This window comes from Lacerta agilis, chromosome 4, assembly GCF_009819535.1.
Source record: "Lacerta agilis isolate rLacAgi1 chromosome 4, rLacAgi1.pri, whole genome shotgun sequence".
Lineage (NCBI taxonomy): Eukaryota > Metazoa > Chordata > Lepidosauria > Squamata > Lacertidae > Lacerta > Lacerta agilis.
In genome coordinates this window covers 61,366,130-61,394,019 of record NC_046315.1, presented here as the reverse complement: position 1 = coordinate 61,394,019, position 27,890 = coordinate 61,366,130, and the positions used below count along the sequence as shown (strand labels likewise).

At 42.3% G+C, this 27,890-nt stretch overlaps 1 protein-coding gene across 8 annotated transcripts; it reads right to left on the bottom strand.

Annotated features, from left to right (window-relative positions):
* Positions 1-1,000: 1,000 nt before the first annotated feature.
* Positions 1,001-27,871, bottom strand: KLHL15 (kelch like family member 15). Of its 8 annotated transcripts, none has more exons than XM_033147234.1 (5): positions 27,734-27,860; positions 25,151-25,245; positions 24,283-24,412; positions 16,320-17,031; positions 1,001-3,158 (listed from the first exon to the last, which is right to left on the bottom strand). In XM_033147234.1, the coding sequence occupies exons 4-5, from the start codon at positions 17,022-17,024 to the stop codon at positions 2,049-2,051; spliced, it is 1,815 nt and encodes a 604-aa protein (XP_033003125.1). In that variant the 5' UTR covers positions 17,025-17,031; positions 24,283-24,412; positions 25,151-25,245; positions 27,734-27,860; the 3' UTR covers positions 1,001-2,048. The 8 variants fall into 8 exon arrangements, with proteins under 8 accessions (XP_033003125.1, XP_033003127.1, XP_033003126.1 ...); XM_033147236.1 differs by lacking the exon at positions 27,734-27,860 and adding an exon at positions 24,871-24,925 and having other exon boundaries at positions 25,151-25,492; XM_033147235.1 differs by lacking the exon at positions 27,734-27,860 and adding an exon at positions 24,871-24,909 and having other exon boundaries at positions 25,151-25,492.
* Between the last annotated feature and the right edge of the window lie 19 nt (positions 27,872-27,890).

Sequence of the window (27,890 nt, the reverse complement as noted above, 5' to 3'; positions counted from 1 at the left end):
ATTGAACAAACCATAGATCAAGCAAACCAGATTTCCCCCAAGTTCAATGAGGAACTTGGGTTCATTTAAAACCAGAAGTGAAAGCTTTTGATTTCATTGGTCATGCTAAAGGTCATAGGCGAAGAATACATGTGAAGCAATGGCTTATATGGGGGGGGGGTAGGAGAGAAGGGTTGGGCTATAACTTATTCCCGTACGTGCTTGTTTTGTATGTGCAGGGAGACACATCATGTGAGATTGTGCAGCTTAGATCTTGATCCATGTGTCAGGAAAAAAAGAGAAAAATGTTAAAACATTTTTGGGTAGACGTTTACATGTTTGATGCAGAATATTAACACCACTTTGGGGCATGAAACAAGACACAGTCAAATGTGTCCGTTGTGGAGGTTTCTAGCATGCATAAGCTTCAACTCCCAGAATACGAAATGCACTACATGTTCTACAGTGATTTCCAGTTCATGATACTGGAACAAAATGGTACAGTTAATGCCTCCATGTTTTACACAAACAGTTGCACTTGCATTTCTTCTGAAGTCGCATTTTTAGCAGTTTGCCAAGCATCAGTGAGCCTTACCTTACGTTGCTCAGGCAAGATTGGCTCACCTCCATATTCCACAGGCAGCTACTGGAACTTGAGTATTTCAGCTCAGAACTCTTTTCAGATTTATTTTTGGTGATATTATCACTCATATGCAGATAGGTGTCTAATAGTTAAGAAAGTGATCTCAACAAGATACAATTGCTCAACATCCTCAGACCTCCATACAAGTATACTGTGGAGCCAGTGGTTATTTTCTAAATTTGCTTAAAAAATAGAAGTTTGCCTAACTCGGCATCTTTTGAGCTCAGCAGCTCAATCAGTGCAAAGAACTGTACATCTGCAATGCTTCTGCAATAAACACCAACTAAAAAGCTCTACCATCCTTCAAGAACAGCAGAGGCAGTGATTGTTATAAACATTTCTGATTTGTATTTCTAGAATCAAGTACTGAAGACTACGGGTTGGGATCTGACTTTATAAAAAACAAAAATGTTAGCTTCGACATTTTTATCACCTGGTTATAAAGGAGTTCAAGTGTTACTGAATCAATCAGTATATACCAAATATAAGTTTACATTGATATGAACGAGGCCTCCAGTTACCCAACAAATTTAAATACATGAAAGGGTGCTATTAACAGCTAAAATTAAACAGATATAGCTCATATCTGTCCACTAGTTAAAAATAGACTTCCAGCTGCACATAAAAATATGCATTTCATTTTGATCTTACAGTGTATGCATGTATGTATGTATATATATATATATATAGATATATTTTATTCACAAACCACAACGCAGACAAATGCAGCCTATAATTTATTTTAGTAGAAAATCTTCAGTGTTCTTTTTTCAAAAACCTATTTTTTCAGCAGACTTACTGGAACTACTGTACATTAAAATAAACTGAATAGAAATAGAAAAATAAATAGAAAACCATTTTAAATTGTCACTGATATAAAAATGACGAGTGTCAAACCTGATTGGGAGGAGTCATAAATGGAAATAAAAATAACATTTAAACAACAAGTAATTACAGGAACAAATTGAAAGGCCCCTTTCACTGCTACATTGGAAGTCAGGCTCTGTTCTAGTAAGGCTGCTGAATTTTATCCTGACAGTTTAAAAAATAAAAATGCACAATACATATATGCTTTTGACCCACCTTGCAAACAGAGTGTATTCTAGTGCGTCCTAAAGCATGTGTTGTCTTCACTCATACAGAATGGACATAGTATATGGGGTTAAAACACATGAAATGGAAGAACAATTTCCCCTCTCAAAACACAGTAATAGCATGTAAAAAATAAAATCAGTATGAAAACACAGGTATTAGCATTCCTAATAAACTTGGTAGATGCATTCCCTGTACACTTCTTTTTTCTCTTTATTAATTTAAGTGGCATATTACACAAGACACTTTTTTCAGTGGGCTTTAAATCTGCTTTCCCTTACCCCAGCCCTCCATCCCACCAAATTATAAATAGTTTTGTATTTTTTTTTAAATTTTAGCTGCAGCGTCTAACATGTTCCAGCACATACTCAGGAAAGTGTAGGCTACAAACTTGTAAGCCATCTAGCTTGCAGGGCATTCTTGGGTATTCATCTTCTTTCCATTTATTATCTTCAGGATCAAAAGTGAGAATTGAATCACTGTAGTGACCATTATAACATAGGCCCCCAAGAACCATTATCTGTTTTTCCAACACAGCTACACCATGACCACTTCTACCAATTGGCATAGAAGCCAAAATAGTCCACTGATCAGTTTCTGGGTCATAAACCTCTGTGGAAGGGCACCCTTGAGACTCAAAAGAGGCCCTCAGGATTACACAGACGCCTCCAAAAACATAAAGCTTGCCATTATAAGAAAGCATCTTGTGAAAGCATCTTGCATAATTCATTTTGCATTTGTTTTCCCAACAATTAGTGACCACTTGAGTCCTCCTTGTTCGCTGCTCCACAGTCCCTTCTTTACTGGGATCAAATACACACACCTGCTTAGATGTGGACGAGGATGTGATTCCACCTGTGATGTACAGCTTGTTACCAAGAACAGTTCCTTCATGTCCATATTTATTGACTGGATAGGGATCCACAAATTCCCACTTATCTTCTGTGATATCGTATCGCTCTGTTGAATAAAATGTCTCATCTCTTGTCCTTCCGGCCACTGCATAGATATACCTTCCAATAACACCAACAGCAAATTCTGAGCGTGGTACAGACATATCTGCCATTCGTAACCAAGAATTTTGTCTTGGATCGTATCTGAACACTTTGGAGGAAGCATGAAACTCACCATCTGGCCCCAACTCTTCCCCGCCCAATAAGAATACAAAATTATTAACAATAGCAAGGCAGTCTGGTCGTAACGGTACTTGTGGACCTTCCAACTCCCACCAGACCCTTGGTTTGTGCAGAAGGAGAATTTTACTATTTACCATGCTGTGTCCTATCATTCCTCTAAACACTGCAGTCTGGGGTTTGGCAGAACGAATGCGATTTGATTTCATTTCCATCAAAGGCTGCTGGTGCACACTATGGAAGTAATTCATAGCTTGCTCCACCTCATGCCGCAACTGCCGGGAATAACGATAAAATTCCGATGTTTTCACCTAAGGACAGAGCAAAACACACGTGTGTATTGACCAAGGAAAACAGTATGAGGAAGAAATTTATGCTGCCTAATTTTACACAATTGAATCATGAGGAGGGAAACATGACCTAATCACAGCAATAAGTCCCATAAGTCCAACAGAGCCTGCTGAACCTTCTGACAAAGGGCACCTCTTATTCTGTCACTTTTCTATCTAACTGCCCTGCCTATGTTCAACAGGACTCATAACTAATGAAATCTTTTTTTCTTTTTCTTTTTTACATCTGATTGATTGTTCCCAGAAAACCTTTTAACTATTACCTTGAGATGTCTGGCAAAAAGGATTAAATAGAACTTGCTTTTTCCATGGCAGTTTTTAAATGCTTAGAACCCAATTCAGTTTTAGATAGCCTCTAAAGGAATTCCACTACCTTCCTAATGCTCTAATGTTTACTAAAGTCCTTAAAGGCCATCAAATGCTGAGTAGCTCCTTCAGTTAATTCCTGGTGGCGTGCCAGCAAGCCCATGCATTTCACAGTGGGCTTTTGTCACTCTTGCAAACAAATCTGGCAAGCATATACCTAGTGGTTGCCACCGGTTCTGATGTTCATTGAGCCCAACAAGCTTTGGTCACACAGCTGACTGTTTTAAGGCAGGAGGAAAACTGTTGGTTCTACCTTCCAAGATCTATAGGAAACTTTTGATAAGTTTAACAGCAAAGCTACATATTTACACCAAGACCTTTTACCTTGCTGCTACAGAACAGACTTTCACAAGAAAGACTTTATTTGCTGCTTGTAAGGGGGTTTAAAGGGATGCGGGTGGCGCTGTGGGTTAAACCACAGAGCCTAGGGCTTGCCGGTCAGAAGGTCGGCAGTTCGAATCCCCACGACGGGGTGAGCTCCCATTGCTTGGTCCCAGCTCCTGCCCACCTAGCAGTTGGAAAGCACGTCAAAGTGCAAGTAGATAAATAGGTACCGCTCCAGCGGGAAGGTAAATGGTGTTTCCGTGAAAACACCTCTTTACTAAGTGTTGAAAGGCATGACAGGAGTAGATTTACAAGAGCCATTCCGGCGTCAAATGAGCTGCTTTTGTAAACCACAGAGCCTAGGGCTTGCTGATCGGAAGGTTGGTGGTTCGAATCCCTGCAACGGGGTGAGCTCCCGTTGCTCGGTCCCAGCTCCTGCCCACCTAGCAGTTGGAAAGCACGTCAAAGTGCAAGTAGATAAATAGGTACCGCTCCAGCGGGAAGGTAAACGGCGTTTCCGTGCACTGCTCTGGTTCACCAGAAGCGGCTTAGTCATGCTGGTCACATGACCTGGAAGCTGTATGCCGGCTCCCTCGGTAGTAACGAGAGATGAGCACCGCAACCCCAGAGTGGGACACGAATGGACCTAATGGTCAGAGGTCCCTTTACCTTTACGGGGGTTTAGATTCTATTATCTAACAAATAACAGGCAACTGAGATAAGATCATCCTTAAGTGACTTTTCACCACTGCCTCATGGATGCTGTGATCTTACACTCAAGGAAGTTACACATTAACAACCACAGTCCTACTGATCTTAACCAAAGAATCAAGCTACCAAAGCATTTAGAGCTATGTGCATTTCAGTCATATACAAAGAGGCATCAAGATAAAAACATGCTCCAACAATGACCACATTTTGAACCTTTGTGACCAAGCGCTAGCCCCACTTTCTCTTAATTTTAAATACATATACAATGGAATACTATATATTCACGTATTTGGAAATCAATGTTAGAAGTACTTTATTTTCCTGCAACATCAAATGAAGTTGTAGTAAATAGATAGTATTTTTGTTTCAATTTTAGTGGTACAATGAATGACCTGTGAACAGAGGTTTGGCTGTGAACACAAGTTAGTCATTAGACTAAGAAAAAATGTACACTGGGTTTATCGATAGGGTTACAAACCTATACTGAATACTGCAAATACAAATGATCACAGAAACATTTGAAATGCTTTACTTTTTTTTCATTGTGAAAAACCAAATCAGAAAACTAGAGTAATCTGAACAGCTAGTTTTATTGCATTATGAAAGTTTCTAGAGTGTCTTTGATTTTTTACAGTGGAATTTAGTACACATATTTGAAATTGCTTCCCAAAAACTTTGCGGAACAATTTTTTCTCCATAATACTAGAATGGAATTGGTAGGAGACTCAGGACAGACAAAAGGTAGTACTTCACATGACACATAACTAACTTATGAAATTCACTGCAACAATGTATGCCAGTAGTCATTAAAAGATTAGAAAAATTATTTAATTAAGTCATAATGGCTATATATGGAGTACTGTATGCCAGCTAGTTTGCTAGGAGCAACCGCAAGTTCTACTCCTAGAGGCATCTGGTTGGACAAAGTGCATTTTCTTGATTTTATTAGCTTACTTACTAATATATCCAATTTTTAGTTTGTCAAAGTTGCATGGAAAACCTAACAAAGTAGTAGCTTAGACGAAAAGTTACTACAATAGAGGAAATGTAAACACATGCAGCAGCACAAATTTCTGATAAAGCAACTAAAAAGTTGAATATAGATCCTCAAATCTTCATCCTTTGCAACTGAATAATGATTGGCAGTCCAAGTAACATAAGATTAGTCAACATTCACATAAATTTGGCAGAACTTACACCATCCCACTCCACAAGCTGTAACTAACATTAAAGAACATTTGCATTCCAAGACAACTTGCTCCCACAGGCTACAAAATAATGACTTCCTCATAAAATCTAAGACTTCTCTAAGTATAAAATTTGGAGAAGTCTCCCTTTGCTATCAGTAAAACGAAAGGCAGCTATGAATCCTCATTTTCAACCTGGTTGAATTTGTTTTCAATATGACAGGCTTCTCTTAGGACAAAAGTCTTTTCTATCTCCTATCTTAATTGCCATTTGTTAGCAAAGGCTATTACTAGTCTAGGCTTGCTCAGGCATAACCCTCAGAAACATATTTTCGGGCCACAGGTTAGCCACCCCTACCCTGAACAAACCACTACGTGCATGAGCTAGAAGCAGCCTGAGCAAAGCATCCAACTCATGCCCTTAATATACTTTTTGTTTCAGAGAATCTTTGTTTGTTGTCTGACAACTTGGAATTTAACAAACCAGTTATAAGGAAAGCTTATCCTTAACACTGTTGGCTTCAGAATCACACCTTTGACCAAAATACGGTAGCCCGCAAAATAATTATGCATTCTTAATTCACAGTGCCAATGAATAAAATTTGTCCTGATGAATGAAAATTAATCCTTGCCTATTAAGCACAATATTTAGTAATTAAGCTTGTAGCCGTATAATGTACTGTTGAAAGCTATCAGGTACCACTAGGAAGGGAGGGGTGGGGATAAGAGGATTCCTTCCCCACCCTCCCCTTTTATTACATTAAAGACAGTAGCTTGGTATTCAGCTAAGTTTTACTCAGTGTTGGCCCATTAAAATTAATAAACATTACTAAGTTAGGTCCATTAATTGCATTAAAACTTAATTGAATATCACCCCTTCCTTGTCAATAAATACTATTCCAAAACTTTCAACCTACCGGTATCTCCTATCCCTGCATTTGTAGTTTCACAAATTGGCATACTTCTGTGACCGGCAGCTATTCTGATTTACAGTTTTTAAAACACAAGAACAGGCCAAGCTGAAGATCTGTGGATACACATCTTCTGAGTAAATAACTGGCACAGGCTTGGTGCAGATGTAACACAACCCAATGTAACCTTAATTGTAGTGCTTCTGGGCTCATCTTCTCTCCCATTGGCATTTCTCCTGTTCTTTCAGTTTGGGGACTAACTAAATTCAGTACTACCAGTAGACCTAAGTTTTCCTTACTATAGTTTAAACAAAAACTCAATCTGATACACTGATTAGAAGCAGGTTTGCAAACAATGGCTTGGTGCCAAGTCTGCTGCTACCATAGCTCATTCTGAAACTGAAAAGGAGGACTACCCATACAAGAGGCACCAGTGCCAGGTATAGGGGGCACTGGGGGCTCCAGCCCTCTGTGTTTTGAATCAGAGGACCCAGCCCCAATATTGAGGGGGCTGATACCCCCTGCTGCTGCCAGATGCCCTTTGTGCACCCCAACCCACACTCGGGAGCCGGTACCGGGCTGGGACGAGCAAGGGTGAAGATCGCCCTCCACACGCCCTGTCCCTGCTGGGTGCAAGCTTGGAGCCCAGCACTGCACTCCGCCTCCTCCCCACCCAATGCTGCATCATAGATGCATTACATGATGCATCACATGATGCCCTCCCCCCATGTAGGGGGTAAGTCAGAGCCCCTGGCAAGAGAGGAAGGAAGAAGTCCATGAATCCACAATGCATTGTTATCCTAAGAATGCTTCAACTGATTGGGCCTTGTTATGAAACACCTGTTGTTTGGAATTCAGTTACACCCACTTCCAGCAAGTCCTCCCACTTGCTATGAAACCCAGTTATACCAACTGTCAGGGACTAACTGTTAGGTGATACATACACAGTTTTGCATTGTGGATGCAGTCTTTTCATTCCAGGGAATACCCAACTATGAAGTAACTTCCATACATATACTGCTCTTCCTTGAGCAGGTTACTTATTCTAGAAGCTGAACTCTAAAAGAGAAATATACCAATGATTAAATCATACACTATTCATCTAATGCTTTCTTTGCCTGTACCAGAAAACAGGAGAAAGCAATCCAGGCTCGAGATTTTGCTTAGACTTATTTGATATTGCTTATTTAGAAAATCACCACTGCCACACTGGGTCCCAATTTCTATCAACTTCTGGCTTTCGCATCTAGCCCTTTCTCTCTTCATCCCACCTTCAAATAATCCTCACTCATGTAGCGTTTGCATTTCTTTGAGAGTTCTCAGGAGAAAATAGATACTGCCAGGGGAAACTGGATTTTGAGAAAGGACTGGAGACTATACCCAAAAGTTGCTAGAAGATGGGACTGTGTGTGACGGCAACAGATCACTAGCTGAGGAACAGCAGTGAAATAAAAAGTACAAAAAGCCTGGTCACTGGGAGAAGAAGGTCCCTCTCTTCTTTTCAGAACTAGGGCAGGGACACAAGGGGTTATGTACATGTAGGCCTGGAAGCATCTCATTAAGATACTATGCCGTGAACTGACACCAAGACAACCATATTTTGGATACAGAATAGACTAATAAATACAGGTGGCTCTCAACTTACACAGGGGTTATGCGTAAAGCCAAAATTGTGTATAGTAAGAATACACTGGATTCCATGGCGAAGTGGGATTGCCAAAGTAATTTTCCCCAGAAACTCAACCCCTTCTGAATTTTTTAACATTTTTTGTCAAGCATGTAAATCTGAATGTGCACAAGTGCATGTAAGTTGTGAATTACCTGTAATATAAATGGAAACAGAAAATATGGATGAGAAACACACATATGCTGATCTAACATAAAAAGTGAGCAAGTCAACAAAGAGAATAATGTATGAAAAGCAAAATAAGGTTTAAAAGATACATCAAATGTTTGTAACCAATGACTACAGTACACAACAATCAGAATACAACACATTTATTTAATAAATTTCAAAAGTGTGGCATTAGGGATAAGTGTTAGAAAATATACGTGTCATTCTTGGTTGTTTAGTTTGGTCTTTTAAAGGCTTCTATTTCACTCTATTGGCTCACAGAACTTAAGTCTAAACTTAAGAAATTATTTAACGCATCTTAGCATGAAAATACAAATGTATAAGGCTGGCATTTGGACACCTGACTTAAAAACCTAATTTTAAAATCAACCATATCATTAGGTTTCTTCTAATGCATATCAGTATCAAAATGTACATGGATTTAAACATTTTGCATATTCTTTTGAACAACTATTTTAGTCCTAATACAAAGAAAAATGTCAAACTGGTATGACAGCTTTACTTGATGGGTCACTGTTACAGAATCTTATATAACCCTATCTTTCTAATGATAGTTTTGTACTTGTGGCAGGTGATAACAAGTGCAGAAATATGTCTGATTACACACAGGTACTGACACTTTAGAACTTCTATTTAAACAGAACTCTGTGTACAAGATAACACAGGCTGTGTACAGCCACCAGAGGAAAATGCTATTGAAAATGTATTTGCTTTCTTAATATAAAGAAGAAGAAAAAACCCATCTACTTCGTAATTTGGCTGATCCTTGTTTAGTACTAGGCACCAAGAGATCTTCCCCCTCCTCCCAGCCAGGATTCCCCCCATGTACAGCTGCAAAGTTGAGGTGGTATTCCACCTAACCTTTTCCTCTCTTCTGCTTTCCCATTTTTCCTGCCCCATACTGATGGGCTTCCTAGAATCAAAGTTTGCCCAACTCTTGAAATATCATATCTAGACCTAGAAGGAAGTTGCCACTGCTAGTCTTCCTGAATGAGAAGCTTTGTTACTGATTGATTGAAACTGCAGTCCACTCTCCTAATAACAAGCTTCTCCAAAGGTCTCTTAATTCCTCAGGGAACCCAGCCCCTGTAAAGAATGCAGACCTCAATCCAGTGCACAACAGCCAGTCATTTTAATGAGTTTTGTATTGTTTCTAAATGTTTTTATATGGTACACCTCCCTGATGTTCTGCAAGAGGGAAGTATATACAGTGGTAACTTGGTTCTCAAACGTCTTGGTTTCAAAGAACTTGGAAACCAAACACTGCAAACCCGGAAGAAAGTGTTCCAGTTTGCGAACTTTTTTTGGAAGTTGAATGTGCTCCGTTTGGAGTGTTACACTTCCGATTTCAGTGTCACACTTCCGTTTGGGGTGCCACACTTCCGTTTGGAGTGTTACGCTGAGGTCTGTCTGTTTTTGCTATTTATTTTGCGTTTTTGTGGCTCTTTTTTGTTTGTGTGACTATGTGGAACCCAGTTCAGCTACTGATTGATTGTGTGACTGCAGTACACTGTTTATTGCTTTAATTTTATGGAACAATGGACTCGTTAGATAGTAAAATTCATGTTAAATTGCTGTTTTGGGAATTGTTATTAAAAGTCTGGAACAGATTAATCCATTATGCATTACTTTCTATGGGAAAGCGCTCCTTGGTTTTGGAACTGACTTCTGGAGCGGATTAAGTTTGAGAACCAAAGTACCACTGTAAATACTTTTATAAACAGACATTTACCACCTCCCACTTCTGTCATTGGAGAAGACCAAACCTAAAAGAGGAACAGTATTATACAGTAACTTTCCAAGCAGACTGAGAATTCAGCTTCCTGTGGTAGAACAACTCAGACCCCAAACACCTGAAAAACCACTTCCTAATTTACAGACACTGTTGGGTGTTGGCACGGGAGGCCTCATTGATTGTTCCACTGCCCAGGAGAGGGCATTCTCTGTGGCAACCCCTAAGCTGTGGAAATCCCTTCCCACAGAGGTGCATCTGGCAACATTATTATACAGCTTTCTGTGAACGCTGAAGAAGTGCCTCTGTACCCTGGCTTTTGACACTTGAAATCTATATTTTTAGAATAATAATAATAATAATAATATAAATAATTATAAGAAATACAGGGGTGCTTTAAGCCCCATAATAATCAGAGATGGCTCTTCCAACAAAGAGGAGACGGAACAGAAAGAGAACTGGTACTAAAGGCCCCAGCAAGAGTAGACTCTTCCATTTGCCTTAAACTTCAGCCACAAATGACAGGAACAGCTGAAAAAAATAAAGAGCCATAACAGAGCTCATTTCTACTTCTGGAGCACATCAACCTAGATCCTCCATTGATTCCATGGGAATCAATAAAGAAAAGGGTAGGGTTAACAATATAAAATCAAGGGTAGAATTAAAAACATAAAATCAAGTAACACCTATATTTCTAATACACTTTTGCATTTCTGATTTTCCACTTTATAAAAAGAAGTCATTGTGTGCAATTGTGACATTGGACCTCCTGCAAAAGTCCATTTTCTGCAGGGGATTGAGGGGATCCTTAGGTGGTTTTCCCTCCCACTTGCTCCACAGGCAGGAATATACAAATTAGACAGATCTTACCTCACGGTGAGAGGGCAACACCTCCAGTTGACAAGGTAATTCAGCGCAGTAAAAAGTATGTTAATCTCAGACAAAAGCACTGCATGCCATGGATGCAAAAGGAAAAAGGCAAGAACTGCAACTCTTGAGAAAGAGGAACATTCGGTTAAAAAAACCCAATACAAAACTGAACTGAAGTGAACTGAGGAGAATACTAAAAAAAAAAGTATATAAACGAATTTGTCTAAGCTGCAATGAATAGCCAAAACTAGCCTAGAGTGGGTAGGATCACTTCCATCCCCTGCAGAAAATGGACCTTCATTGAAGGTCCAATATCACAATTTCCTGCCAGGGGTAGGGAATCCTTGGATGGAATGCACCAAAGCTACTGTCAGGTGGAGCCAGCTGTGGACCCTACCCCTAACTAGGGAACCACCTGTTGTAATACCTACTGAAAGAAGCTTTGGCAGATGCATAGATATTGATCCTGTAATGTTTCACAAAGACAGACAGAGAAGAATAGGTGGCTGCCCTACAAATATCCAAAGTGCTGAAGATAGCTGAAGCAGAGGTACTCCTAGTGAAGTGAGTAGTGACCCCAGCCAGCAAGGCCGAATCAGAAACCACATAGCATTTGGAAATGCATCCTGTCAGCCATCTGGAAAGTGTAGCAGTTGAAACCTTCTTTCCCATGGTCTGTGGCTGGAAAGAGATGAACAGGGAGTCAGACAGGTAGGATCTGTTCTCTTTAGACAGATATGCAGTGCTCATTGTTAAGTCCAGAGTACCATTCCCTCCCCTTGTCCGATCTAGAATGGGGACAGAAAGAAGATAAGATGACATCCTGGCTCCTATGAAAACTTGAGTTAAAACGTGGGGACCAACTTCTGCATCACGGAATCTTTGTGAAACAAGCACAGTTCCTTACATGCTGAGAGTGCCCCCAGTTGTGACACTCAATGTGCTGATGTAATAGCTACTGGGGAAAACACTTTCCAGAAGAAAGAATGCCGATTTCAAAAAGCTAATGGAATTACTGGGTGACATCCCATCAGACATACTCAAAGAGAAGGGAGTCAAAGATGGATGGGAGTTCCTCAAAAGTGAAATATTGGGGGGGGGGGGGGTGGAATGCAAAATTCCAACAAGGAAGAAAAATGGGAGGCATCTAAAGAAAACAGTGTGGCTACACAAAGGAGTTTACAAATGGGCTGAGATTTAATAAGGGTATGTATAAGAAATGAAAGAAAATCATGAAGGAACAGCACACATGAGTAGCCAACGGTTTAAGGGAGAAGACCAGGTGGGCCAAAGCTCAGAATGAGCTCAGGCTTGCAAGAGAGGGTAAAAATAATAAAAAGGGTTTCTTTGGCTATATTCGAAGCAAGAGGAAGAACAAGCAAATAGTAGGCCCTCTACTACTGAGGCTGAGCTGTGTAACCCCAGAACAAAGCACACTGATATCCCATATCATGTGAAAGATCATATTCAGCAAGGTCTAGTTAAGTTCCAATACTGTCCTTCAGAGTCTATGCTGGCAGATATATTTACAAAGCCTGTATCTGCAGAAAAGAACAAGTCTGCAACTTTTCAGTTAGGTATCACTGATTGAAATATTTCAAGGTAACAGCCCAATAGAAGGGGTGTTGGTGTAATTTTGGAATATATGCGAAATTGCACTGCTTGGTCTGTGTTTCGAGTTGCCCTTCCTCTGCAACTGATTTCTGTTAAGGGTTAGGATGTCAAGTATGGTGGGCCTCTTGAAACAGCTCAAGGCTACAGGCCTCTGGCATAACTCAAATAACGTCTACAGGTATACGTGCATTAGCAGGTATAAAACCAAGGCTGCATTCAGCAGCAATGTGGTGTGTGGTGGTGGTGGAACTCTCCCAAAACTTGGACCTCTCTGTATATTTGGATCTCTTCAGTTTAACCTCTAAGACCAGGTTACTGTACTTAGTAGAATAGTTTATGATGTACCAGCATCTCTTACTAAGTGTATAATGTGTTTGAATTATCTTGTGTCTTGAGGCAATAAAACATTTTGCACTGAACGGTGTGGGCAGGTAGCTTTCTCCACCGTCAACTCTGGATAGGCTGACAATGGGAAAGGTAGGAGACTCTTGAGTTTTGCTGGACCACACTGGTATAGGTGTGATATAGAAATGCTATCAAGAAAGTCTCCAGCTGATATGATGCTCCAAGATGGTATGAAGGGTCTGAACCTGCATTTCCGGATGTGCCTGTTCACCCTCTTCAAACCCAGTATGGCCCTGAAATCTCCCTTCTTCTTTGGGAATATGAAGAATAAATATGGGGTAGCAGCCGTAGCAATGCTCACTTGGGGATGAGAGCTCTATAGCATTGGTGGATATCAGGTGGTGAATGGCTGCTAAGACCAGATGGTGTAATTTTCCTTTTTGGACCTGGGAGAAATCACAAATGGTCCTAAGGTAAGTAGGCAAAGTCTAGAGTATACCCTTCCCTCACAGTTTGCAGAACCCTCTGATCTGTTGTCATCTCTCTTCAACAAAGGAAGAACTACTACAGACAACCCTCAACTGGAAGTTCCTGTAGCTGACTTAGGGAGTCTGGTCTGAGTTGACTTCTTTCCTCCCTGCTGACTCTGTCCAGAGCCTCTGGAATTGGAGAACTGGTTCTACTGTTGCCTGGGATAGAATCTCTGTCGACCCCACTAGTACCGCAGGCATCTGTTGTCTTTAGAACCATAGGCAACCTTGGAGGGCTGAAAGGAGCTACGCACCCCCCAGTTTTTCTTATTCTTAGTTTCCACCAAGTAGGGCTCCAACAGGTCACCAAAGAGCCTGCCCCCTAGAAAAGGGCCTGCCTAACACTTGGAATCTGCATTCCACATCTTAAACCATAGGTACAGTATTTCCTAATAGCTACATTGACTGTCATGGCCCTTACTACATGACATCTAAGCCATCATCAGCCATAGAGGCAGCTGTCTTCTCCAGCTTTCAAATGCTCTATAGAACGTGGGAGTTACTAGCCAGGCCTCCTCCAGAAGTCTTTGCCCATTTTAGGGAGGCCCTGGCCATCAAGGTGAGGCTGTGGCCACCCTAATTTCCAATGTAGTAGTTTCATGGGCACGCCTCAGCAGGATCTCAGTCCTCTTATCATCTGTGTTCATAGCTAATTTATCTGTGTCCTTGGCTGCCATTGTCCTTGCTGCCCTCCTGTGGTGCAATGGGTTAGTGTGTCTGGCTATCAACCAGAAGGTTGGTGGTTCAAGTCCAACCAGGGATGGCTGTGGGTAGAATTCTTGCACTGCAGATGGTTGGACTGCACAATCCTCCAGGTCTCTTTCAACTCTACAATTTTATGATTCTGTGCCATCAAAACTAAACAGGCACCCAGGAGAAGTAATTAGTTTAGCTATAGTATCAGACTGAAAGGTATAAAGCCTTTCAGGCCCATTCAGCTGGCAGAGCCTTCTTGAAAACAGATGGAAAAGGTATCAAATGAGATTGGAGGGCTGGGTAGTTCTCACTTCAGAGGCTCCTTCCTCCCACCCCATGTTCTTAGGAGCAGGGATCTCTAAGATATGACATGCCTTTTTAAGAGGGCAAAATCCTTGGTAGAAAACAAGCAAGACAAAGGTGCAGAAAGCACCTCCTCCTCCTCACTGGCTGATAATTTCCCCTCCTCCTTATTGGAAGCCATGGCGGATACAGTGGCTTCATCCTCCTCCAATTCACCCACAGCCGATCACAAGTCTGAAAGCTTGTTGCCTGCTCTGCAGCCCCTGCCTGGCACCACCACTCTGTGGCTGCTGATAGGAGGCTGAGGCAGAGGAATAGACTTGCCTTCAGACCTCTGAGCTGCTTCAGCTCCCTCTCTTCTGGCCCAGTGTTTTAGTGGCACCGAGATTTCCTCTTCCAGCTGCCCAGAGGTGGCCCTATACTTGCAAAGGTTAGATCACCACCTGGATTTGGAAACAGCTGCTGCATCACTACAGCCAGGAGAGGAGGAAGGCGAGGAATAGCTCTCCGCCCCCAAAACAGCAGGAAAGAGCCTATACAGGAATTGTCACTGAGGAATCTTGAAGTCCCAACACACCACTAAAGGGAGCATTGTGCACTGTGAGGCCCTCTCTCCTGCCCAAACCTGAGGTAAGACTTAGGGCTGGGCTCCAGGCCATGGTTGAGGGGAAAAGAGCGGGTGCAAAAAGGCCATCTGAGGGACTGGGTCCACACCAACCCCCAGGCCCTGTACCAATATGTCAGATCCACCAGCAAAATTTGGGAGCTGAGAGCTGTGTTGTCGATCACTAGATGAGGGGATGACACAAAGTTCAGTGTCTGCAGACCCTCCAAAACCTCAGCTCTCTCAGTGGGCTAACTGGAAGGCAGGGGCAAGGCCAGCATCCATCTTAACTGCCTTTCCGTCAGGTCAGCCATCGCCTCCTCCACAGCCTCTGCTGGCTTCCTGGGATGAAACTCTTAGCAAACTTGAGCATACACTGAAGGAGACAGCCCACCACCATGGGTAACCTCTGCTCCTCTGGCCTCTTCTTCCGAGGAATCAGTCAAAAAAGGGGGGCTGTGAGCCCTCACAGACGACTCAAGACTTTCTTGTCGTTGAATTCTCTGTAATTAAGTGCACCTCTTTTCCCCCGCAGGGAATTGGTCAACAAAGTCAACCCTCTCCTCACAAAGCTAAGGACGACAGCATATAATTATTACTCAACCTGCACTGCAGCAAGGCAGGAATGAAACAGGGGGCATTACCCTCATACCATGAGGTAAAATTTGTCTAATTTGCATATTCCTGCTTGTGGAACAAGTGGGAGGGACAACCATCAGAGGATCCCCTCCCCGCTGCAGGAATATATTTTGTTTCACTGATTACAATACATGTAGTCTTGTCACCTTGCTGTACTTGTTTATGAGGTTTTCTCTATCACTAACAATCAGAAAAAGCTGCAAACCTACCTTTTTCCTGGCTGTAAATCCTGCTAGTTTGCATTTGGGGGATTTTGTTTTGTTTTGTTCTAAAAGCTAGATGGCACTTGTTTCAGACATTGACGACTTCAATGTTCCATTTTCTAAAACAGTGTCTTATTTTTCCCTCCTCCTATTTCTGGAAATTTTACCTATTAACAGCATGCTGCCCTAAACGTAATGATGAATTCTATCTATTGCTTTCAAACGCACCAACCTTTTCAAAAACACTGGATGGTGTCATCAAACAAAACCTGATGTTCTGAATAATGGTGTCGGTATGCCTCCAGCGTCTTCTATCATGCCGCAGCCAAGCCTGAACAGCCTCGTAGAGCTCTATCTCTGGGAATCTGCTCAGACGATCATTATCCAAGTAAGTCATAAGTTTTTCAAAGCTCAGATAGGACAAGAAGTCAGGTCTGGCCATGAGAGGCACAAAGTTTTCTAACAAAAAGGAATCCAGCTTTTCTCTGACGCCCTCGATGTTTACACCAAAGTCATCTAAAAGTCTCATAATTTCTGCACAGTTTTCCAAGCATATTTTTGCTAATAGAAAGGAGCAGCAGAACTTCACCACCTCAATAAGCTGGACGTACATGGCAGCTTGCAGGATTTCATGAACAGTGCTCATACTCAGTTCAATGGTTCCATAGTACATGAATTGGAGAACATGGCTGAAGCCTGTTGCAGTTAGGCCTTTCAAGTGGATTTTGTCCTGATCTCGCTCCCTCATATCAGCAGTGAACATAATCCTGAAATAATCACTTTGGGTGGCAAGCAATGCCTTATGAGCCTGAAACTGGTGGTCCTCAATAACAAGAGTGACGTCAAGAAGCAATCCCTCCTCATACAGTGTTCTGAACCCAGCAGAGACGCTGGTGTCATGGATGGAGGAACTAAATCCTTCCACGTCCCCTGCCATGAATCACCTGGGGAAAAATGTAAATAAAGAAATGTTATGATTTCTAAAGATTCATGAAAATGTAGAAACATATAAAACTTGTGTTTATCATGCTTTGTGAATAGTGTTAATTGCCCTTTTAAAAAAACAACAACAATTCAATAACCAATACAAGAAATTTTGCTTTGGAGAAGGGACAAGGGAGAAGCTGTACATGAAAATAACCTACAGCAAAATTTCAAAACTTTTATCTCCAAACTCTTGCATTACATATATTGGTTGAGATCTAGCATAGTGGGCAGAGTGTTAGGTTTGAACTTGGCAGACAAAATCAGTCTTGCTATCTGCAAGTGGCAAGGTAGGATAATTCTTGCTATTGCAAATGAAAGGATCCTAAAGCAGATAGAACTATACTCTTAAAAAGTGTCATTCACAAGCTCAGCTGAGACTGCTGCAGCTTCACAATAGTATGCCATGGCATAGGCAATTTGCCATGGTGGAGATCATTTTGGTGTAGCAGCCGTATTGTTCAAGTGCTGTGATATACTCAGACTACATCTCTCCTCATGTCCTAGAAAAAACTTTCAAATGTGAATTAAAAACACAAGCTGGTAAGCAGCAATGTTACCTGGAACCGACACTTCATGGCAATATCACAAAGAACACACAACAACAAAAAACCTGTACTATTTGGATTGAAAATATGGTGGGGGGGCCGAAATAGTTCTTTAGGGGACACAACAATCTATTGCTAAATATTTTCTTTTTGTTTCTTATTAATGTCCAGGAAGCTCTGCCTCCAGTAAGCAAGCCTGTATCAGGGTAGGAAGAGGTATGCCACCATGGACAACCTTTGCTCCCCAGCCAAAGAATCTGCTAAGAACAGCAGACTAGAAAGCTGAGCTGTAGAAAAAATATATATTTGGCTGGTAGATATGCTCTAATTTTGAATGAATTCATGAAGACCTCCTCAAAAGTAATGGCATGACAGAAAACATCTGTCGCCCAACCTGTGTGGAACTAGGCAGGAGAAAATTGGAAGGTTGCCTCCCACATGAGGTTAAAAGGTAAAGGGACCCCTGACCATTAGGTCCAGTCGCGGACGACTCTGGGGTTGCGGCGCTCATCTCACTTTACTGGCCGAGGGAGCCGGCATACAGCTTCCGGGTCAGGTGGCCAGCATGACTTAGCCACTTCTGGTGAAACCACAGCAGCTCATGTAAACGCCATTTACCTTCCCGCCGGAGCAGTACCTATTTATCTACTTGCACTTTGACGTGGTTCTGAACTACTAGGTGGGTAGGAGCAGGGACCGAGTAATGGGAGCTCACCCCGTCGCAGGGATTCGAACTGCCGACCTTCTGATCGGCAAGCCCTAGGCTCTGTGGTTTAACCCACAGCGCCACCCGCATCCCTTTTCCCCACATGAGGTAGTGACTTCTAATTTGCATATTGGCCTGCCTAGTGGAGCAAGTGAGAGGGACAATCCATTCCAGGATCCCCTCCTCCCTGCAGGAAAAAAATGAAATTTACCATGCTTTTTGCAATGTGGACTTTGGCAGGATTTTAACATATGTCAACCAGGCAATTTCCATGGCACAGCCTGTACACAGACATGGTATATTCTGCCATGGAAAATCTTTGCACAGGCAGATAATCCATCTTGTAAGCAGCATGACATGTTATGGGCCCCATCAGAAAAAGTGACATCTTTAGCATGCTAATTTGTTCTGCAACACCAAGTTAAACATGAAAAATGTTGGAAGAACTCCTCTACTTTTAACACATACGCAGATCACTGAGAGTAAATACTGCTAGCAGACAATCAATTTAGAAAGCTTAAATTCACTGTGTTTTAAAAACAATGTTGGCAAGTTCTCCAAGTGCTTCCAAGGTTGCCAGCACTTATTCAAATAAAAATTCAAAAGGCAAGCAGTGGAGTTAAGAAGCGCATTTTGGAAACAGAAGCGGGCACCTTTGAATTCAAATTCAGAAAGTTATAACTTATGTTGTAAAACCTTACATGGACTGGTTCGTACCTTCATATTGTTAAACACAGTAGTATAGCAAAATAATAATACCACTTAATATTTCTGTAAGACTACATCATCATTCCCCAATGACCACCTTCAAGCATAGTTGTTCTTAGAATCTTTGTCCTTAATTTTATTTACTCCTTGTTAGCAAGGCTTACATATCACAGTAAGTCAGGGTTGCTAGCTTATTTATTGGGAACAAAGAGCATATTACCCATCCATTCCTGTTTCACACCACCTCTAGTGTGAGCAGGAGAAACAAGACATGGAGTCTCAATTTCCATGACAGTCAAACCCAGAATCCTGATTTATTGCTCCCTTACATGCCATGATTACAACCTGGCCTGAAACCATGGTTTGTATTGGTTTATGAATCATGGCTCTTTATAGGGAGCAACAAACAACAATCCCAAGTGACTATCACAGTGGCCAAGCTTAACTGCAGCTTTCTAATTTGTTTCTTGCACTGGGAGAAAAGTGAAGTGGAAGCCATCAACAGGGTGTAGAAGCACATTGTTCATTCCTAATAAACCATAATAAGCCAATAACTCTGCCTAATCATTGTAGTATGTGAATGCAGCCACTGTGCCTTCACTGTTCTCAATAAGCCACGTATGTTTAGTAACAGCAAAAGTACAATGGGATTGCAACCACAATCAACAGCAGTTGCTATGCCCAACAGTCTCAAACCCTACACCACCTACACCTTTAATTTTCTTATCTGATAAGAAAACCAATCCACATTTTTAACTCTTATTTTGTAATATGCCAGGGGTGGGGAACCTATAGCTTGTCAGATATTGTTAGCCTACAATCCTATCACCCCTGACCATTGGCCATGCTGTCTAACAGAGGGCCAAAAGTTAGCTATCTCTTTATTATGTAATGCAATTATACCCTTTTACAACCTTCTATATGTCTTATGTACTAGTATATGTGCTTCAGCACCACATAATACTAAAATTGTACTATAATTAGATATCAGGTATTAACTGATCTGTTAAGGTGAGAAACTGCTCATTTTGGGGTAGAAACAAGAATGCAAGTCATATATACAGAGTGAGTCACGTCTATCAAAGGACAGGGCCAATCTGAATTTGGTGTAATTTTGATGTGGCAATCATTTTCTGGAATGACCATTTAGGCAATTGGTATTATTTAGAAAGGCTTTTATATTTTTGGCCCTAACATTTAACCTGAAATATCAACTGATACTTAGTTACACTGAGGTAAACCATTCAAATATTATGAAAAAGGAATCTGAATTGGCTCACTATTCTAGAAGCACTACTACTTAAGCATGAACATCAGGAAAATCGACAAAAAATGTGGTTGACATTTCATACTTCACAGAATCAGCATGTTTGCCCTTTACCCAAACTGAGCCTTCTACCACTGCTCTTTCTGTATCATTGATTTTGCATACAATGAATTTTGTGAAAGTGACAACTAAGCATCTGAATCTGCATAGACACCTGCTATCTCTACTGACTCATTTGCTTTTGCAAACAACTTAGAAGTCAATGTTAACTACATTTGGTGTAAGAGTAGGGAAACTGTGATCCTCTGAATGTTTTGTACTACAACTCCCATCAGCATCAGCCAACATGGCACACAGCCAGGAATTTTGGGAGTTGGAGACCAGCAACCTCTGGAGGGCTACAGATTCCCCAACCCCAATACAGAGGAAAACACAGCACAATGAGTTTATATATGTAATTTCTCAGAAAAATAGTAGTTTACGGTGTTCTAGGTGGCTACTGGGATGGATTGGCTAAATGTTTTAGTAAATAAAGAGGTAACCAAGACTCTTGGCCAGTCACAGTATGTCACTGCTAAAATCTAGAATAACTGTTTTCTGCTCTTGGGCAATTTAGAAAAGGATACTGCTTCCAAACACAAGGAACAGAGAGCTATTATGAAGAGTGAAGTTCAGATGAAGGATGATTAGTTGAAAGAAGATTACCGAAAGACTACTTCATAGTTACCGGTAAATGTGTCTCATTTTCTGCAGAAACGTAATATAGATCACAATGATTTCTGATGATTCCCTTTGGTATGAATGCTTGTTACATAGAATAAACCAGGCCACAACAGGTTGAACTGATGTCAAGTAGGATACAAATCACAAAAATAACCTGGAGGAATGAGTGTAAAGAAAGATACAGATGTGAGACTCAAGAGTTACTCCCTCAATACAACTGCTAACCAAGAGTTATAGCCTCTTAAAAATTAATGAAAATAGGATTAAGATAGTAATCCTAATGTCATTTACCTAAGAGTAAGACTCACTGAATTCAATAGGACTTACTTCTGAGCAGTGTTTGAAACTCCCATTGTTCCAGGTGTGTTTTGCGAAAAGGATTTTCATTAGCGCAAGCAGTTTCTCAGCTCTGGGTGCAGTGCTGCGCCTAAGATTTCAGATTAAAACTGCAGAGTGGAAGGAGGACCCTTTTCTGCCTCCCCACTTCTAGCTACTCTCTGAAGACTGGAGACCCTCTTAACAGTATTAGAGAGGTGAGCAGGGGAAGGACTAAACCATGTGAAAAATGAACATAATATTTTAGCTGAAGTTCATTCATTTTCAGCTTTGTATTCTTGTTATAAAAAGGTGTGCCTAGAAATTCTGTTGTTGCACCCATAACCTGGGTTTAAGGTGACATTTAGCTCCTAACTTTCATATCTCGGTTTCTAACACTGCTTCTGAGTAGAAATGGTTAGGAATGCACTGAAACTTTCTTGTGGAGACAATCTGGAACAAACAAGCATATCCTGAGGGGCAACAGTTAATTTGACACAAGTACCATTGCTCCACACAACCAAAAAGAGGAGTCAATGAGAATGCTATAAAAAGATGCCACCGCCACTGATAGGTGCTCAATGATTCTGATCAAAAATATTTAATTAAGCTGTCAGTCTGAGACATGAAGGAAGGCCAAAGCATTGCCACTCTTTAAGGTAACTGAATGGTACATTATACTGTGATGTACAACCACAACAGTGAGTGCACATACAGTGAATGAAGAGAGATGTTTCACAGAATATATAATCAACACATTCTACTGATGGCAGATGGCTTGCAAAATCATACCATCTACCAGACTGTTCATGTATGAAAACAATCATTGGTAAATAAACAAAGATTTCAACCTCCATTACCATGGGGTTGGAATCAAAGCTGCCATGGTATGCAAACTACACTACATTATTCTTCATTTCTTGCCTACAATCAGATGTAAGGCAGAATGTTCAGTAAATTGTTCTTGTTTCAGAAAAAATAATTGCACTATACATATCTGTGTACATGTAAATGCCACTAATGAAATTATAGCATTAACCAATTTACAAAGCAAAATATATGCATAATAAAAAGCAGCAGATTATAGTTGAGGGTGATGTTTGGGTTGCTCATTTTCAGGGCCGCCTCATCATAGGGGCTGGGTGGCACGGTGCACCAGGGCGCCAGGCCCCCCAGGGGCGCCCCCGCGAGCCCGCCGGCATACCGGGCGCCCCCTCCCCAACCCACACCCGCCCCCATGGGCGGGCGGGCGCTCGCGCGCCAGCGGGCAAGTTGCAAGCCGGCTGCCCTCCGGAGCCCCAGCTGGAGCGCTGGGAAGGGCGCGCAAAGCCCTGCGCCGCTCCAGCGCCACGCCCCTCATCCCCCGCTCACCCACCTCCCTCCCGCGCTGGCCGCCCCTCGGGGGATGAGGGGCGTGGCGCTGGAGCGGCGCGGGGCTTTGCACACCCTTCCCAGCACTCCAGCTGGGGCTCCGGAGGGCGGCCACCTTGCAGCGCCACGCCCCTCATCCCCCGCTCGCCCACCCCCCTTCCCGAGGGGCGGCCAGCGCAGGAGGGAGGTGGGAGGAGAGGCGGCCTACCGGGGGCACCGAGGGCGGCCGATCCCTTTAAGACGGCCCTGCTCATTTTATTTCTTATTTCTACATTTTGCAATTTCCATAAGAAGTTTCTAGAAACAACCATTTTTAAAAATGACAATCACTGCCAAAACAAGACAGATCTGGATTGGTCCTATATTCTATTTTGATCAGCTATAAAACTTTGCATTTGAGTAAATTTTCACACTTCTACTATGAAAGGAGCAATACTTTGATACTATAATTTACATTGCTGATTTGATAGTATATTATTAAGAACTAAAGTATTAGGATCCCACACTAAATAAACAACTAGACAGGTGGTATCTCTGAAAGCTACATGAAATTGATACTAACAGAAGACAACACAGTTCTGAATAGCGCCAACTGAAAACCCATGGGCTCTATAAATTATTGTACAAAAATATTTATCCTATGCACCATAAACTTTTTTTGTCATAATTAGGAGTTTCTTCCATATTTCAACAATTTCCTTTATTCAACTTTCATCTTAGTATTTGTGCAAATTTGTAATGTGGCTAGAGACTCAACACTGTAAGCAGTGCTGGATTTTGCCCAGTAAGAGCCAAACTTAAATTTCAACACGGCCTTCAAATAGTTGAGGCCTGAGTTTCAGAAAGTACTACTATATTTTAGAGGCACTCTGTGAACAAAGTTAAAAAATTAACCTAATATTTATACAACAAGTCTTGTAAGGTTATCTTTCAGCATCACTAGACACCTTGCTGCTACATTTAAATCAGGGCCGCACAATTTAGTTAGTTTATTATATTAATAAACTTTAGAACTTTTCATTGACTAAGATGTTCCTGAGTAACTGAGCAATACATATATTCATGTTAATTATTTTAATAAGAGTAGTTACAAAAATGACTTATGGCAAGTATCATCTCAAAAAGACCACTGCTCTTTCTCTTACACTCAAAAAGGAATATTTCTGCTAAGGCAAGCACACACCATCTCAAAACAAAGAGCTTCTTTTCTTCAAGAACTATTTTAAGATTTCTTCACTCGTATACCATCCAACTTTTACAAAAAAGCATTGAAACCAAAGATGATGGCAAATAGTTTTCGGAGACTATAAAATCCCATAACATTTTTACATATCAAGCCTCAAATGTATCAAAATTTTGCAGAATTGTGGCAATTTAGCGTATACCCTGGTGACTCCAATACACCTGGTACAGAACTAAAACACTATGGCGTAATATTTACTAAGATAAACTGTCAAACACTTTACTATCTCGAGCACACAGTGAAGTACTAAAGGAGGGGCTGCATGCAACCAGAGATCAAAACATGGATATAGATTAATGGAAAAGAAGTGTATGACACTGTTGTCCCTACCATGTGCATTTTAAGCACAGAAGACTTCAGTGCGCTGTGTTCCTGGAAGCATCACTAGCATGCTCACATACACAAATGCCAGGGCATATATCAATCTTCTACCCCACCCTGTTCATCATGGGTGACTTTTCTGAGGAATTAGAAAGAGGAAAGAAAGCTTCATCATACCGCACGACACCTGAGAGGGCAAGATGCTTGACTGAAACCCAGAGGCATTACACAACTATCCAATTAGCAGCAGGAACAACTGAAAAACCCTTGAACCCGATATGTACTAGGATGATGCTACCATGAAAACCTCCAGTTCCATCACAGCCACTGCCTTTACTCTTCCCGCACCCCAAAAAGCCTTACACCTAAAAGCATCTGTCCTTCAAAACCTGGAGATGGGAAGTATATTGAAGTACCCCAACTGATGTGCCCCAAACATGGTGGAGGAGAGGGCAAGCCAGAAAAAGAAATACTATATCTCAGGGAGGAGAGGAACGGGAGTGACTTTGACTAACTGGGTCTAGAAAAAGAGCAGCAAACATCATGAACAGATACAAGGGGGAGGGGAACGGCTGATCCTCGGGCAGCTTCACCTACCTCTCAGCAGCACTGAAGACACAGCTCTTCCCGCTGAACCTGCAGAGGGGGGTCTCTGGGTGACATAAAGACAGAGGAGGAGGAGGAGAGCCTCACAGTGGGGCTGAAGTGGGGTTACACGGAGACCGAGGTATCGCGCCCGGGCCCCTTCCTCGCCTGAGGCTACGCGAGCGAGGCCTCTTTCGGCGGCACCGTCCAGGCACCGGCTTTCGCCGGCCCCTGCCTCACCCGCCCCCTCCCAGAGTCCCTGCCTCTCCCCTTCCCTCTCACACTTGTTTACCTTCTTCACTGCCTAGCACAGCCACAGTCGCCATCTTCCCCCAACGACAAGCACCCCGCACCGGCCGTCACTTCCGCCGCCGCCGCCGCCACCACCTGTGGGAGAGGCAGAGGGACACGCACAGGAGGAACCTCCATCAAGGCGGAATGGGATGCTCAGGCCGCCGCCGCCGCTGCCACCTTCCCAAGGCGCGCTCCCCGGCCGGCTCTCGCAGGACCGCCCCATTCGCCGGTGCTGCCGCTGCCTCACAAAAGCCGCCAACCCCACACGCAACACTGGCCCCTCCTCGCGCAGCGCCCCGCACGAGGAGCCGCCTCCCGACGGAGCTCCGGACGCCGCCGCCGCTTCCCCGTTCAGCCTGGCCGAAATGCAGCCTCCCGCACGGTCGCTCCCCGGGCCGTTACACGGGGCTTCTCAGGACCCGAGTCCGCCGCCGTCGGGTGGGCTTTCCTTCTCCCCTCCTGTTCTCACACGTTATCAACTTCCACAATCGTTTATTAAATGCCTGTATGGCCCTTCGTCTTGAGGATCACAGGGCGGTTAACAGCAGAAAAGACCAAACGTACATGACATCGTTTGGTTTCGTTAGTTTCCATTTCCTAGCACACAGGACGTGCATTGACCTAGTTAAGAAGCTGCCTCCCTCCGTCCCTGAGCACGTATATTCTGTACTGTGCACTTCAGGAGGGGGGGGGGCACTTCCAACTTGAGTTATCGTTGTGTAATACTGTAAAAACATATCAGTCTGCAGTCCTCTGCCTGCTTGCACGGGAACGAAACATTCCTAACTAGACCAGGCATCCCCAAACTTTGCCCTCCAGATGTTTTGGGACTACAACTCCCATCATTCCTAGCTAACAGGACCAGTGGTCAGGGATGGTGGGAATTGTAGTTCCAAAACATATGGAGGGCCAAGTTTGGGGGTGCCTGAAGTAGACGCACGTTGATTGCTCTGTATATAGCAGTTTAATTTTCATGGCTTCCTCCCAAAGACTCCTGGGAACTGTAGTTTGGTGAGAATCCTGAAGAGGTATCTATTCATTTCGGACTTCTGCAAGCAATTAAGAATGCATCTTTCCATAGCATAGTTAGTTGATGGTCTCTGGTGTATATATACAAATTCTAAACCATTTTGATGTTTATTATGATATAAATATTTCATGGCTGCTACAGCACACTTGCATACTATGGCAGAGTAACTGTCCACTTGGGAAAGCGTATAGATAACAAACATTAAGCCTGTGGTACAGGGCTTGCTGATCAGAAGGTCGGCGGTTCGAATCCCTGCAATGGGGTGAGCTCCCGTTGCTCGGTCGCTGCTCCTGCCCACCTAGTAGGTCGAAAGCACGTCAAAAGTGCAAGTAGATAAAAAGGTAACGCTCCGGCAGGAAGGTAAATGGCGTTTCCGTGCACTGCTCTGGTTCACCAGAAGCGGCTTTGTCATGCTGGCCACCTGACCCGGAAGCTGTCTGCGGACAAACACCAGCTTCCTCGGCCTATAGAGCGAGATGAGCGCCGCAACCCGAGTCAGACACGACTGGACCTAATAGTCAGGGGTCCCTTTACTTTTACCTTTGCTATGATATAAGTCTCCTATGACTCTCAGTGACTTAAGAGTAGTCATCTTGGACCAAAGGAACTTAAAGGGAGACTGCAGCATGAAACCAATCATTATAATACATCAAAAGCTCAAAGCTGTCACTTGTAGATTCAACAGAAACAAATGGATTTGTGCTCATTATACCTGTTAATTGGTTTGTCAATGCCAGGATTTGTGCTAGCAACAACTTTTCTACATTTCATTTCCAGCGGACATCTTTAGTTTTCCCCTCCCCCAAATTATATGCATTTATACTCAGAATATGCATCTGAAGAAGTGGACTGTAGTTGGTCCCACCCAATAGAATTGCTGTTGCTAAATATTCCAGAACAGTTGTTCCTATTGCTAAATGCATATCCTTCCCTAAGGAGAAAAGCTGGGATGGGGAAGAAGTGGCTCATATCTTTAAAAGATTTTCATACTCACATGTATACATAAAGCGTACTCCAATTAATAGCTAAACTGATTAAACAAGTGGGGTGTACGCTGCTGTTATATTGTATAACACCAGTGTGGGCAAGTTAAGATGGACAATGAGGCTTGCTGGGATCCTATAAAAAATGACCTGCCTCACAAAGTAAAAGGAGAGCGGATTATTTGCCAGGAGAGGGAGGTTAAAAGGGCTGACAGCTAAAAAAAGCACTTCATTTGCTCTCTTGCCCCCAGCATGGGAGCACCTGTCTGTCTTTTCTAGAGAAACATTATATTCTGGATTTAAATCTGAGACCTTGGTTATCATGTTTCACATAGGAAAAATGGAAGCTTACACTGTTTTGGTGGAGTTGAACACTCATTTCCAGTATAATTAGCTATTCCCAAACCATTATTATTATTATTATTATTAGGCCACGTAAACTGTGTCTTTATACTTAAAACAGTGGCACTTTTTCTGGCGGACCAGAGTCCATATTGTCTTCCCTGTAAAGAAAGTGAGAGCTTGGTTAAAGACTTTATGTTCATTTTTTAAAAAGTAATTTCCTTACCTTGGTCCATGTGCCCCACCTGCTCCTAAACATATGGAAGAGGGATGAAGGTTTTTTGTTTATAAATGCAAGCGCATACAGCATATAAATAACTTCTGAGATTTTATTTCCTACTGTATTTTTTAATATGTTGCATGTTCTGTATATATTTTTCAAA